Source organism: Armigeres subalbatus, chromosome 3 (assembly GCF_024139115.2).
Source record: "Armigeres subalbatus isolate Guangzhou_Male chromosome 3, GZ_Asu_2, whole genome shotgun sequence".
NCBI lineage: Eukaryota > Metazoa > Arthropoda > Insecta > Diptera > Culicidae > Armigeres > Armigeres subalbatus.
In genome coordinates this window covers 419407201-419420041 of record NC_085141.1, presented here as the reverse complement: position 1 = coordinate 419420041, position 12841 = coordinate 419407201, and the positions used below count along the sequence as shown (strand labels likewise).

Below are 12841 nucleotides of genomic sequence, written 5' to 3'. Positions count from 1 at the left end.
GGGGGTACCTCATAGGCTCCAAGAGTGGCCAATGTGGTCACTTATCGATTTCAAGCACATAACCATCTGTTTGGTGGAAAATCATGACGAAAGAGTTGCCGCATGGCATATTTTGGTGCTAAAACGGAAATGTCCCCTCCTGCGGGTTCTCCGGGGGCACCTTGCATGTACCAGGAGTGGCCACTTTCATCGGAAGCCCTCTCATGGACCATGCATTACCGTTTTAAGAGAATCTATGAAGAATTAGCGATCGAATGGCATATATGGAGCGATTTTATGTTCCCCTTATATGACCGACAAGGTCCCCGTGGAAGTCGTTTCCGGTGGCCATTGTCTCCAGAACCAACATATCACCACATAGCCACAAAATTGATGAGTTTATCTTTCGAATGGTATATAAACTTTGCAATTCGGTTATAATTTGACTGTTTTATAAGCATTTACATTTCTGGGTCAATATGACCCCAACATCTTATTCGTAAGTTTTTTCTAATATCCGAAGAAGGTTAACTAGATTATGTAAGAAAATTATTTTGAGCTTTTTAGTGGAATGTTTTCACCTGTCATAAGACGAGTTTAAACAATCCCATTGAATTCCACCACTTAATTGTATCCTGACAGATACGTATTTCGACCTCAACAGTAAGGCCGTCTTCAGTGTCTCGTACTTGACTCGAGTTAAGTACGAGACACTGAAGACGGCCTTACTGTTGAGGTCGAAATACGTATCTGTCAGGATACAATTAAGTGGTGGAATTCAATGGGATTGTTTAAACTCGTCTTATGACAGGTAGATTATGTAGTTTGAAACAATAAAATCGGGTAGAAATCCACTTACTCAATCACTAGCTCAATTACAACTAGGGTTAGCAGAATTCAATAAATTTCCAGTTTCAAGCTGCATGTTAGCTACTTTAAAAAGATGTCTGTTGCATTCCTATACTTTCATTCCTGGATGTCTTTCGTCCCATTCCTGCATAAGTTGTAAGATTTTATAAGTGACTCAAAAACTTCATGTTTGAACATGAAACATGCAAATATCCGTTCAAAATAATCTCGCGCGTCGCGGTAAACATCCGTTGCCCGGGGCATAAAACATTTTACGACTGCAAAAACAAAATTCGGTATCCGAATAATTTTATCTCGCAATCGTTCAAATAATGCGTCGCTGGTATCATCCCACTGCCTGTTCCCGTATCGCACTCTATTCGCTATCTTCCGCGGCGGAATCTTTCCGTATAAAAGACCATGCGCAAACATGCACTCGCTTCAAATTGTGCCAAGTGGTGCGGACTTGGCTTCCAGAGTTTTTCGCGCCGATCGGAAGCAGAGGATCGGCACTTTTCTTTTCGTTCGTTGGCCCGTCCGTGAACTTTAGAGTCGAACGCAACGTGATGTCAGTGAGGTTCGACTGAAAGTGAAATTCGTCAAAATGAGATCCTCGATAGCTGGACTGCTGGTGCTATTTAGCGTGGCAACAACACTGCACGCCGCCACCGGTAGGAATGGGCTTGCAAATTTGGGGGAGTTTTGTGTCCGTTGGCCGGTTCGTGTGCATTCGTTTTCTTAAATATCTGTCTGCTTATCTCGTAATTTATTCGCGAGTGAACAGTTCATGTGATCTGTGATATCCAGGCCTTGTTTTCAGGAAAGTGTAACTTTGAAACAGATCAGGTTGTTGTTGAGTGATGGTTTATGTATTTGCGCATTTCAGATAAGGTCGTGTGCTATTTCGGCAGTTGGGCCACGTATCGCGTTTCAAATGGAAAATTTGATGTGGAGGACATCGATCCGAACCTGTGCACGCATATTAACTACGCTTTCGTGGGATTGGATTCAACCACCAGTGCGGTTAAAATTTTAGATTCCTGGAATGACGTTTCGTTAAGTGAGTTAGTTTGAAGTTGTAAAAGGGTAATGAAAGTAATTTGAGTTCGTTTCCCGCAGAGGGATTTACGCGGTTTATCGCACTAAGGTCGATTAACCCTAATGTTAAGCTGCTGCTCGCAATCGGTGGATGGAACGAGGGTTCCTCTGCTTACTCGAAAATGGCGTCGTCATCTACAACCCGCAAAACATTCATCGACTCCATAGTCACGCTTCTTAAGACGTACGGATTCAATGGGTTGGATATCGATTGGGAATATCCAACTCTCCGCGGTGGATCGCCGGATGATCGGTCGAACTTCGTTACGCTTCTGAGTGAACTGCGCACTCGTTTCAATACGGAGGGCTATCTGCTGACCATTGCGGTCGCTGCAACCAAAGATTACCATCGATCGGCGTACGATGTTGTGCAAATAAACAAATATGTGGATTTCGTGAATGTAATGACGTACGATTTGCATGCCTATTGGGATGCCCAGACTGGTCACAACTCACCGCTGTATGCTGCCACCTGGGAGACGGGTTCTACCACCAGTATGCTGAACCTGGTAAGTAAGCTGTTACCCGGAAAGAAAATTTCACTGGAAACATGGGATTCTAAGAACTAGGCAACAGAAATAACGCGCAGCCAAAGTATCGTGCATGATTACAACCATGCGATTTCGCATGGAAAGCTTGAGCAAATCATACGTTTTCGATTCCCATCCAGTATTTTACGCTCGATAATGGCGGCGTGATTTTTCCTTTCTTCGACATTCAAGACTTAGAAAATTTTGGAACTCATCAAGTATGCCTTGATCAAGTGTTTTTTTTTTGTAGTCAACCAACGTATGTCAACATGTAGGTAAACCATTTTACTTCTTGATTTACTGAAAAAAGTTCTCTACTACCTATTTAATTGCATTCATTTCCAATATAAATAAATACTTTACTTTGTGTATTTTATATATTAAAAAAATAATATTTTAGATTTCCTACTGAATAGATTTTATAATGTAGGAAGATGGATAAGGATCTTTCATTGTCTGGGTGGATGAATAACGATTGATTCTAAGAGATGTTCTTACTTTTCAATAAAAACATAAAAAAACAAGTTGGTAATGTTGTTCCTATACCTTTAGCAGAATGAATTGAACAGATTCCGACACAAGATTTCAATACCAAATTTTCAAAACGTTTTATCTGCTTTTGTAAACAAAAACTCAAACGTTGATTTAACGAATCTGCGAGCCCTTCCACGCAAACCAACACCATCAACACGTAGGTGAAGGCTTCTGCTATCGTTTGATGGTGTTGGCATGGTGGTCTCACATTGCAGTGAATGCAGTAAATGCAGTGTTGGTCGTGGGGCCCACAGCTTGGAATTCACGTTCTCTGGATCTAGGTCATTGGACTTCTTGAATAGCGGCCAACCTTCTGCAGTTCGCGAGCCAGAAGGCTCACACGTTCAAGTTCATTTAGGATCCTGACATTCCAGATACTGAGTTTCCAATCATAGTCCTTATTTCGTTGCCAGGTGGGTAACGTTCTCTTTTTTTCTATCTCCATTTTTCGTGGTATTTGAGAGGCTTCATTAAGCTTCCTTACCGTGGTCGCATTACCTACATCGCGCGGGTGGGGCTTCCACCTTAGGTGGGTCTGGGTCATTTGGCGTAAAGTCATTTGGCATAACGCCATTTGGCATAAAGTCATTGGACATAACGCCATTTGTCATAAGGTCTTTTAGCATAAAGGCCATTTGGCATAATGGTCATTTGTCATAACGGACATTTGGCATAATTTCGAACTATGAAAGCGAAAGGGATATTTCATGTAATGTTCAGCGTAGATAAAGTAGGTCGAGGCAGCTTTCTGATAAATTTAGACTGAGGGTAGACATTTTCCGGAAAAACGAAATAACAAAACGGCAGAATTACTTCCGAGAGTCTTCAAGTTTTTCATTTTTTTCTTCTTATGTTCTTTAAAAAAAATCAATCAATTTTCAGCCTTTCAGGCTTTAAAATCTTTGAATATACCCATACTTCAGTCTATCAATATATCAATGTTTCAGTATTTCATTCTTTCAGTCTTCCAATCCTTCAACCTTGCAGTCCCGCAGTTCTTGAGTATTCCAGTTTTTCAATCATTCATTCATTTGAAATTTGAACTTTCCAGTTCATTAGTCTTTAGTCTTTTTCAGTCTTCCAGTCCTCCAGCCTTAAAGTATTTCAATCTTTCAGACTTTCATTCTTACTGTTTTTTGAGTATTCTAATCTTCTCGCGGTTTTCAGCTTAACATTCTGTATCTAATTCTAAAAGAACAGAATGAATATCATGGCTCTTGATAGTAAATTGTGCCGTCCAACTGCAAATCACTGTTTTTGGATATTTCTGCATACATTTTTCCATACAAACATCCAACGAGTTTATCGCCGACCAAACGTTGACCGATTTGGCTGAAATTTTGTCCAGAGTATCAGGGCATCAAATAGAACGGAATAAGAGGGCCCATAAAAAATGTGAAAAAGTGTTTTTTGAGCCACCCTACCGTGCATTCTTATTTAACCTAAAATTGAGATAAAATAAGGGTTGTTTATTGACATTAGCTTTCCTATTAATTAGCCTAACACAGCACACAGCACAGATTAACAGCCGTGAATATCTCCATATTTTCAATTTCGCTTGTTTTCTACTTTCCTTACGTTAAACAAATGATGACGCGGGTGCTTTATTTTTAAATTTAAATGAACAATGGCTCCTTTTGAGTTATTGATTGTTTACCCTCGCGAAGGATGAGCAATTGAACAAGATAAGGAAATGCTATTACAGTTGTATAGAAGTTGCATAGGTCACATCTCTTTCCATGATGAATCGTGATTTATGTTATTGATAGCCCCTCCCAATTTACACAACCGCCTTCCCGTGGTAATTGTGGAGATGCAGAGGTATTCTCGGTTTCTAGTTAGTAGCAGCAATGACCACACACTAACATACCCTCCCTTTCCCAACTGACTGTAATGACTTGACCGGTGCCGCTATTGGTCTTCATTTGCGTGCTGCTGAAACGTGCACTTCGCTACTAGATGGTGAATCCCAACCACTACTATTCACTTGGATCGGAGTGTAATTTGCACCAGTTTTGATCAATCATGAAGTAGCAACCGTTGATAGGTCAGTCCAAGCCAAGCTAAGCAAATCTTTACGGGTTGTGTTCTAAGAATCAGAAAAAAATGATTTCCATTTGAAATTTCGGATTTATTTTATATTTTTTTTATTTTCTCCTGAATTTGGTTCTACAAAAGGATTAGCAACATCCTTCAACGCTTCTCGGAAGTCATCTTCCAAGCAGCTCAAAGGCCTCCTTTCATGGTGGTCGGAGCACTCTTTTCAAGAAGCTCGGAAGCCTCCTCTCCATAAGCTCGGAAACCTCTTCTCAAGAGGCTCGGAAGCCTCCACTCAAGGAGGTCACAAAGGAGGCTTTTTCAAGAGGCTCGGAAGCCTCCTTTCAAGAGGCTCAGGCCTCCTTTCAAGAGGCTCAGAAGCCTCCTTTCAAGAGGCTCAGAAGCCTCCTTTCAAGAGGCTCAGGCCTCCTTTCAAGAGGCTCAGAAGCCTCCTATCAAGAGGCTCAGAAGCCTCCTTTCAAGAGGCTCAGAGCCTCCTTTCAAGAGGCTCAAGCCTCCTTTCAAGAGGCTCAGAAGCCTCCTTTCAAGAGGCTCAGAAGCCTCCTTTCAAGAGGCTCAGAAGCCTCCTTTCAAGAGGCTCAGGAAGCCTCCTTTCAAGAGGCTCAGAAGCCTCCTTTCAAGAGGCTCAGAAGCCTCCTTTCAAGAGGCTCAGAGCCTCCTTTCAAGAGGCTCAGAAGCCTCCTTTCAAGAGGCTCAGAAGCCTCCTTTCAAGAGGCTCAGAGCCTCCTTTCAAGAGAGCTCAAGCCTCCTTTCAAGAGGCTCAGAGCCTCCTTTCAAGAGGCTCAGGCCTCCTTTCAAGAGCTCAGAAGCCTCCTTTCAAGAGGCTCAGAAGCCTCCTTTCAAGAGGCTCAGAAGCCTCCTTTCAAGAGGCTCAGAAGCCTCCTTTCAAGAGGCTCAGAGCCTCCTTTCAAGAGGCTCAGAAGCCTCCTTTCAAGAGGCTCAGAAGCCTCCTTTCAAGAGGCTCAGGCCTCCTTTCAAGAGGCTCAGGAAGCCTCCTTTCAAGAGGCTCAGAAGCCTCCTTTCAAGAGGCTAGGAAGCCTCCTTTCAAGAAACTCAGAAGCCTTCTTTCAAGAGGCTTGGAAGCCTCCGTTCAAGAGGCTCAGGCCTCCTTTCAAGAGACTCAGAAGCCTCCTTTCAAGAGGCTCAGAAGCCTTCTTTCAAGAGGCTCAGAAGCCTCCTTTCAAGAGGCTCAGAAGCCTCCTTTCAAGAGGCTCAGAAGCCTCCTTTCGAGAGGCTTAGAAGCCTCCTTTCAAGAAGCTCAGAAGCCTCCTTTCGAGAGGCTCAGAAACCTCCTTTCAAGAGGCTCAGAAGCCTTCTTCCAAGAGGCTCGGAAGCCTCCTTTCAAGAGGTTCGTAAGCCTCCTTTCAAGAGGCTCAGAAGCCTCCTTTCAAGAGTCTTAGAAGCCTTCTTCCAAGAAGCTCAGAAGCCTTCTTCCAAGAGGCTCAGAGCCTCCTTCCAAGAGGCTCAGAAGCCTCCTTCAAGAGGCTCAGAAGCCTCCTTCCAAGAGGCTCAGAAGACTCCTTCCAAGAGGCTCAGAAGCCTCCTTCAAGAGGCTCAGAAGCCTCCTTCCAAGAGGCTCAGGCTTCCTTCAAGAGGCTCAGAAGCCTCCTTCAAGAGGCTCAGAAGCCTCCTTCCAAGAGGCTCAGAAGCCTCCTTCCAAGAGGCTCAGGCCTCCTTCCAAGAGGCTCAGAAGCCTCTTTCAAGAGGCTCAGAAGCCTCCTTCCAAGAGGCTCAGAAGCCTCCTTCCAAGAGGCTCAGAAGCCTCCTTCCAAGAGGCTCAGAAGCCTCCTTCCAAGAGGCTCAGAAGCCTCCTTCAGAGGCTCAGGCCTCCTTCCAAGAGGCTCAGAAGCCTCCTTCGTAGAGGCTCAGAAGCCTCCTTCCAAGAGGCTCAGAAGCCTCCTTCCAAGAGGCTCAGGCCTCCTTCCAAGAGGCTCAGAAGCCTCCTTCCAAGAGGCTCAGAGCCTCCTTCCAAGAGGCTCAGAAGCCTCCTTCCAAGAGGCTCAGAAGCCTCCTTCCAAGAGGCTCAGGCCTCCTTCCAAGAGGCTCAGAGCCTCCTTCCAAGAGGCTCAGGCCTCCTTCCAAGAGGCTCAGAAGCCTCCTTCCAAGAGGCTCAGAGCCTCCTTCCAAGAGGCTCAGAAGCCTCCTTCAAGGCTCAGAAGCCTCCTTCCAAGAGGCTCAGAAGCCTCCTTCCAAGAGGCTCAGGAAGCCTCCTTCCAAGAGGCTCAGGCCTCCTTCCAAGAGGCTCAGAAGCCTCCTTCCAAGAGGCTCAGAGCCTCCTTCCAAGAGGCTCAGAAGCCTCCTTCCAGAAGGCTCAGGCCTCCTTCCAAGAGGCTCAGAAGCCTCCTTCCAAGAGGCTCAGGCCTCCTTCCAAGAGGCTCAGGAAGCCTCCTTCCAAGAGGCTCAGAAGCCTCCTTCCAAGAGGCTCAGGCCTCCTTCCAAGAGGCTCAGAGCCTCCTTCCAAGAGGCTCAGGAAGCCTCCTTCCAAGAGGGCCTCAGGCCTCCTTCCAAGAGGCTCAGGCCTCCTTCCAAGAGGCTCAAGCCTCCTTCCAAGAGGCTCAGGAAGCCTCCTTCCAAGAGGCTCAGGAAGCCTCCTTCCAGAGGCTCAGGCCTCCTTCCAAGAGGCTCAGAAGCCTCCTTCCAAGAGGCTCAGAAGCCTCCTTCCAAGAGGCTCAAGCCTCCTTCCAAGAGGCTCAAGCCTCCTTCCAAGAGGCTCAGAAGCCTCCTTCCAAGAGGCTCAGAAGCCTCCTTCCAAGAGGCCTCAGAGCCTCCTTCCAAGAGGCTCAGAAGCCTCCTTCCAAGAGGCTCAGAAGCCTCCTTCAAGAGGCTCGGAAGCCTCCTTCCAAGAGGCTCAGAAGCCTCCTTCCAAGAGGCTCAGAAGCCTCCTTCCAAGAGGCTCAGAAGCCTCCTTCCAAGAGGCTCAGAAGCCTCCTTCAAGAGGCTCAGAAGCCTCCTTCAAGAGGCTCCAAGCCTCCTTTCAAGAGGCTCAGAAGCCTCCTTTCAAGAGGCTCAGAAGCCTCCTTTCAAGATGCTCAAGCCTCCTTCCAAGAGGCTCAGAGCCTCCTTTCAAGATGCTCCAAGCCTCCTTCCAAGAGGCTCAGAAGCCTCCTTCAAGAGGCTCAGGAAGGCCTCCTTCCAAGAGGCTCAGGAAGCCTCCTTCCAAGAGGCTCAGAGCCTCCTTCCAAGAGGCTCAGGAAGCCTCCTTCCAAGAGGCTCAGAGCCTCCTTCCAAGAGGCTCAGAAGCCTCCTTCCAAGAGGCTCAGGAAGCCTCCTTCCAAGAAGGCTCAAGCCTCCTTCCAAGAGGCTCAGAAGCCTCCTTCCAAGAGGCTCAGGCCTCCTTCCAAGAGGCTCGGAAGCCTCCTTCCAAGAGGCTCAGGAAGCCTCCTTCCAAGAGGCTCAAGCCTCCTTCCAAGAGGCTCAGAAGCCTCCTTCCAAGAGGCCTGGAAGCCTCCTTCCAAGAGGCTCAGAAGCCTCCTTCCAAGAGGCTCAGAAGCCTCCTTCCAAGAGGCTCAGGCCTCCTTCCAAGAGGATCGGAAGCCTCCTTCCAAGAGGCTCAGAGCCACCTTCCAAGAGGCTGGGAAGCCTCCTTCCAGAGGCTCAGAAGCCTCCTTCCAAGAGGCTCAGGCCTCCTTTCAAGAGGCTCAGAAGCCTCCTTTCAAGATGCTCCAAGCCTTCTTCCAAGAGGCTCAGAAGCCTTCTTCCAAGAGGCTCAGGAAGCCTTCTTCCAAGAGGCTCAGAAGCCTTCTTCCAAGAGGCTCAGAAGCCTCCTTCCAAGAGGCTCAAGCCTCCTTCCAAGAGGCTCAGAAGCCTCCTTCCAAGAGGCTCAGAAGCCTCCTTCCAAGAGGCTCAGAAGCCTCCTTTCAAGAGGCTCAGAAGCCTCCTTCCAAGAGGCTCAGGAAGCCTCCTTCCAAGAGGCTCAGAAGCCTCCTTCCAAGAGGCTCAGGCCTCCTTCCAAGAGGCTCAGGAAGCCTCCTTCCAAGAGGCTCAGAAGCCTCCTTCCAAGAGGCTCAGAAGCCTCCTTCCAAGAGGCTCAGAAGCCTCCTTCCAAGAGGCTCAGAAGCCTCCTTCCAAGAGGCTCAGAGCCTCCTTCCAAGAGGCTCAGAAGCCTCCTTCCAAGAGGCTCAGAAGCCACCTTCCAAGAGGCTCAAGCCTCCTTCCAAGAGGCTCAGGAAGCCTCCTTCCAAGAGGCTCGGAAGCCTCCTTCCAAGAGGCTCGGAAGCCTCCTTCCAAGAGGCTCGGAAGCCTCCTTCCAAGAGGCTCGGAAGCCTCCTTCCAAGAGGCTCGGAAGCCTCCTTCCAAGAGGCTCGGAAGCGTATTCTGTTGTAGTTTGAGAGCAACGCTTGTTGCAAGTTGAGTTTGTCCCAAAATTTACCAGAGAGGACTTTGTTGTAGTTTTACATTCCCTGTTTAGAATAATTATCCACCTCCACCTCCACCTCTGCCTTTATGCTTATGACAATGGAAGTCATATAATTCTAAACAGAATTGACACATTTATGTAAATTCTTTTAGTTGATCTGATTATAGTTATGTTTTGTTAAACTCAACACGATTCACACTTCAACATGTTTATCAAAAATTTTGCCAGGGCTGTCATTTCAATTATTGTTTTTCACCTCATTTCGCCTACCAATAAAATTTTATTCAAAATGTTACAATTTATATTAATCTCATTTCATATTTCGTCAATATAATATTTTATAACTGATACATATTTTTTTCTGCAGAACGCCTGTGTTCAGGGTTGGCTCGATGACGGGTTGGATGCCAGCAAGCTTGTCATGGGCGTTCCTGCCTATGGGCACACCTTTACACTAGCTTCAGCAAGCTCTAACGGAGTTGGAGCGCGTACTGTCGGAGCAGGAACGGCTGGTCCATATACTTTAGAAGCCGGACTCCTTTCCTACTTGGAAATCTGTGAACGTTTGAAGACCGGTTACACCACGAGCTGGGATGACACGCAAAAGGTACCGTACGCATTCTCGGGAACCCAATGGATCTCCTACGATGATGCCAACTCGATTGCTCTCAAAGTCGCCTATGCAAAGAGTAAAAACCTCGGAGGAATTATGATTTGGTCGCTGGAATCGGACGATGATAAGAATGTCTGCGGAGGTGGAACGTATCCAATCACCAGAACCGTATACAATTCTGTGTTTGGAGCGAGCGGGGCAACAACCACCACCACTGCAAAAACTACAACGACCACAGCTGCCACAACTACGACGACTGCTAAAACTACTACGACCGTCAAAACTACCACAGTAGCTGGAACGACTACGACCGCAAAGACAACAACGACTACCAAACCAACAACCACCACAACTACGACCGCTAAGACCACAACGACCACTAAACCAACAACTACTACAAAAGCTACAACCACCACAACCGCAGCTGCGGGCACGCTGGTTTGCAAAAATGGATTCGCGAAGGACCCAACTGACTGTCAGTACTTCTATCAATGTGATACAACGGGGTGAGTAAATAAAAGAATTAATATGAAGCATCTGACATGTTATCTTTGAATTTCATTCATCCTACAGGAAAGCTGTGCCATATTGGCGATTCAAGTGCCAAACCGGGCTTTACTTTGACGATAGATACTCGTACTGCAACTGGGCGTACATGGTCCCATGCTAATCCAAACCAATAGTGTTAATCTTACTCTGTAGTTTTGAAACAGCTCACTTTTGTCTACTTAAGGCCTTATTTTAGTTTAATGTTGATAATAATAAAATGAAAACTTGCTAAACAGTTCGATGTTATCTGAACTCCCAAGCCTTCGTGTCCGTGCTATTAGCGATATCGATTGTCCAGATGCATGCGCTGTGGAGTGTGGATTCGATTCCCGCACTGTTGAGGAGAAAAATTTTCTCCACTTGTCCACTGGATGTAGTGTAAATGTCCTGTCCGTTGTCTCATGCTATGTGTTAAGCGTTCAGTTTGTTCAATCTCTGGTCAAAGACGAAAATTCTGTCTTCAATTAAGTCAGCCGTAATACTTTAAAGTGCTGATGATCACTTCCTCATCTTTCTCCACAGATACGATATTCTGCTTCTACACATCCGGAGCCAAATACCGCAAGGGCAATGGCCTAGTGGCCGTCACTGATTTGCAACCCGGCATGTGCACTCACATGGTTTACCAATACATACGCCTAACGACATATGGAACCATCTACACGACCGAAACTGACACCGCAGAGCTGCAGCAGTTCGTCAATTTGCGCAACAATTCACCGGGCCTGAAGATCATCGCCTCCATTGGTGGCACGCTTCAAACCTCGTCGTCATTGTCCACCCTGATGAATACCGTGTCCCTGCGAAACGCAGTGGTTACAGCAATCGTCAATCTGGTCAACGAATACGGTTTGGATGGCATCGACTTCTACTGGATGTATCCCGTTCTCATAGGCGGAATTCCCGAAGACCGTGACAACTTTGTAACATTGCTTGGACAACTCAAGGAAGGGCTTGGTGCGATCGGGAAACTCCTAACCATTTCAGTTGCACCAACGAAAGACTTTTTCTGGTCAAGTTACAACGTTCCGGAGATATCTTCCCGCGTGGACTACGTGAACGTGATGGCATTCGACCTGAGAGCTTATTGGACCTTCAAAACAGGCCACAGCGCACCGGCTTACCAAGCGACATCTGAGGCATCTGACTTTGAGAAAGAGCTCAATGTGGTAGGATATTTTTGTTAGTTTCTTGTTATTTGGGGTATCAACAGTGATCAAACTTTTTTCAGGATTCTATTTTGAAAGGATGGATAAATGCGGGTCTAAGCAGTTCTAAGATTATCCTTGGCGTATCCACGGAAGGTCACAGTTTCAAGCTTGCAAGTTCCGTTTCTACCGGTGTTCAAGCCACTGCGGTTGGGGCGGGAACTAATGGAGAATACACGCAGAAAATAGGGGTTCTGAGCTATCTGGAAACGTGCGAGCTTGTAAAAGCTGGTGGTTGGACATCGGTGTGGGACAATGTTCAAAAAGCTCATTACGCGTACAAAGACAAAGAATGGATTTCATACGAGAGCACTGCTTCGTTGGAAGCAAAATTGAATTTGGCCGCAGCGTACCAAATAAAGGGAATCGGGCTGTGGGCCATTGAAGGGGATGATGTTAGGAATGTATGCGGAGGAGGTAGCTTCACTTTGTTACAGTTTTTATTCAATAGCATGGACACTGTTCGGGAGGAGGAGCCGGCAACAACCGTGACGTCTTCTTCTACGGTGACTACAACGACGGTTGCAACTACAACGGCTTCAACTGCCGCTTCGGGACTACCGGAAATATGTCCGAGCACTGGATTTGTACGGGATCCGGATAACTGTGCCAGGTACTACAGGTGTACTCGCAACGTAGCTTTCGCAATCCTGTCCGTGCATATTTGCACCGACGGGCTTTACTTTGACACAAGGTACAATACTTGCAACTGGAAGGCTTTTGTTGAGTGCTAAAATTGGATGTAAATTTTTGCGGTAGTTGGTGCTTTTCATAAAAGGACTGATGGAAGTTTAAATACGTTTGTTCATTCACAATAGTACAAAAAATGATATAAATAAACAGGATATTTGTTTTTTAGTCACATGAAAATGTTGATCATTTTAAGTCATTGCCAACGTTTCGATCCGTAAGTTTGGATCATCTCCAGGGCTCGGAATTGTAAATAAAATAAAACATTACTCGTTCTGTCTTTTTAATAAATAAGTTTATGAATGTTACAATTAATTGCATATTATTCGGCAACTCGGCCGTACGAAAACAATTTTTTGGTAAAATATCTTGGCTG

The 12841-nt window shown here is 46.2% G+C and overlaps 1 protein-coding gene across 3 annotated transcripts; it reads left to right on the top strand.

Annotated features, from left to right (window-relative positions):
• Positions 1-1294: 1294 nt before the first annotated feature.
• LOC134224324 (acidic mammalian chitinase-like) lies at positions 1295-12548 on the top strand. 3 transcript variants are annotated; one of them, XM_062703655.1, is made up of 5 exons: positions 1295-1499; positions 1715-1888; positions 1948-2435; positions 9773-10524; positions 10592-10857. In XM_062703655.1, the coding sequence occupies exons 1-5, from the start codon at positions 1433-1435 to the stop codon at positions 10686-10688; spliced, it is 1578 nt and encodes a 525-aa protein (XP_062559639.1). In that variant the 5' UTR covers positions 1295-1432; the 3' UTR covers positions 10689-10857. The 3 variants fall into 3 exon arrangements, with proteins under 3 accessions (XP_062559639.1, XP_062559640.1, XP_062559642.1); XM_062703656.1 differs by lacking the exons at positions 1715-1888; positions 1948-2435; positions 9773-10524; positions 10592-10857 and adding exons at positions 11090-11736; positions 11799-12548; XM_062703658.1 differs by lacking the exons at positions 1295-1499; positions 1715-1888; positions 1948-2435; positions 10592-10857 and adding exons at positions 11090-11736; positions 11799-12548 and having other exon boundaries at positions 10327-10524.
• Positions 12549-12841: the final 293 nt, after the last annotated feature.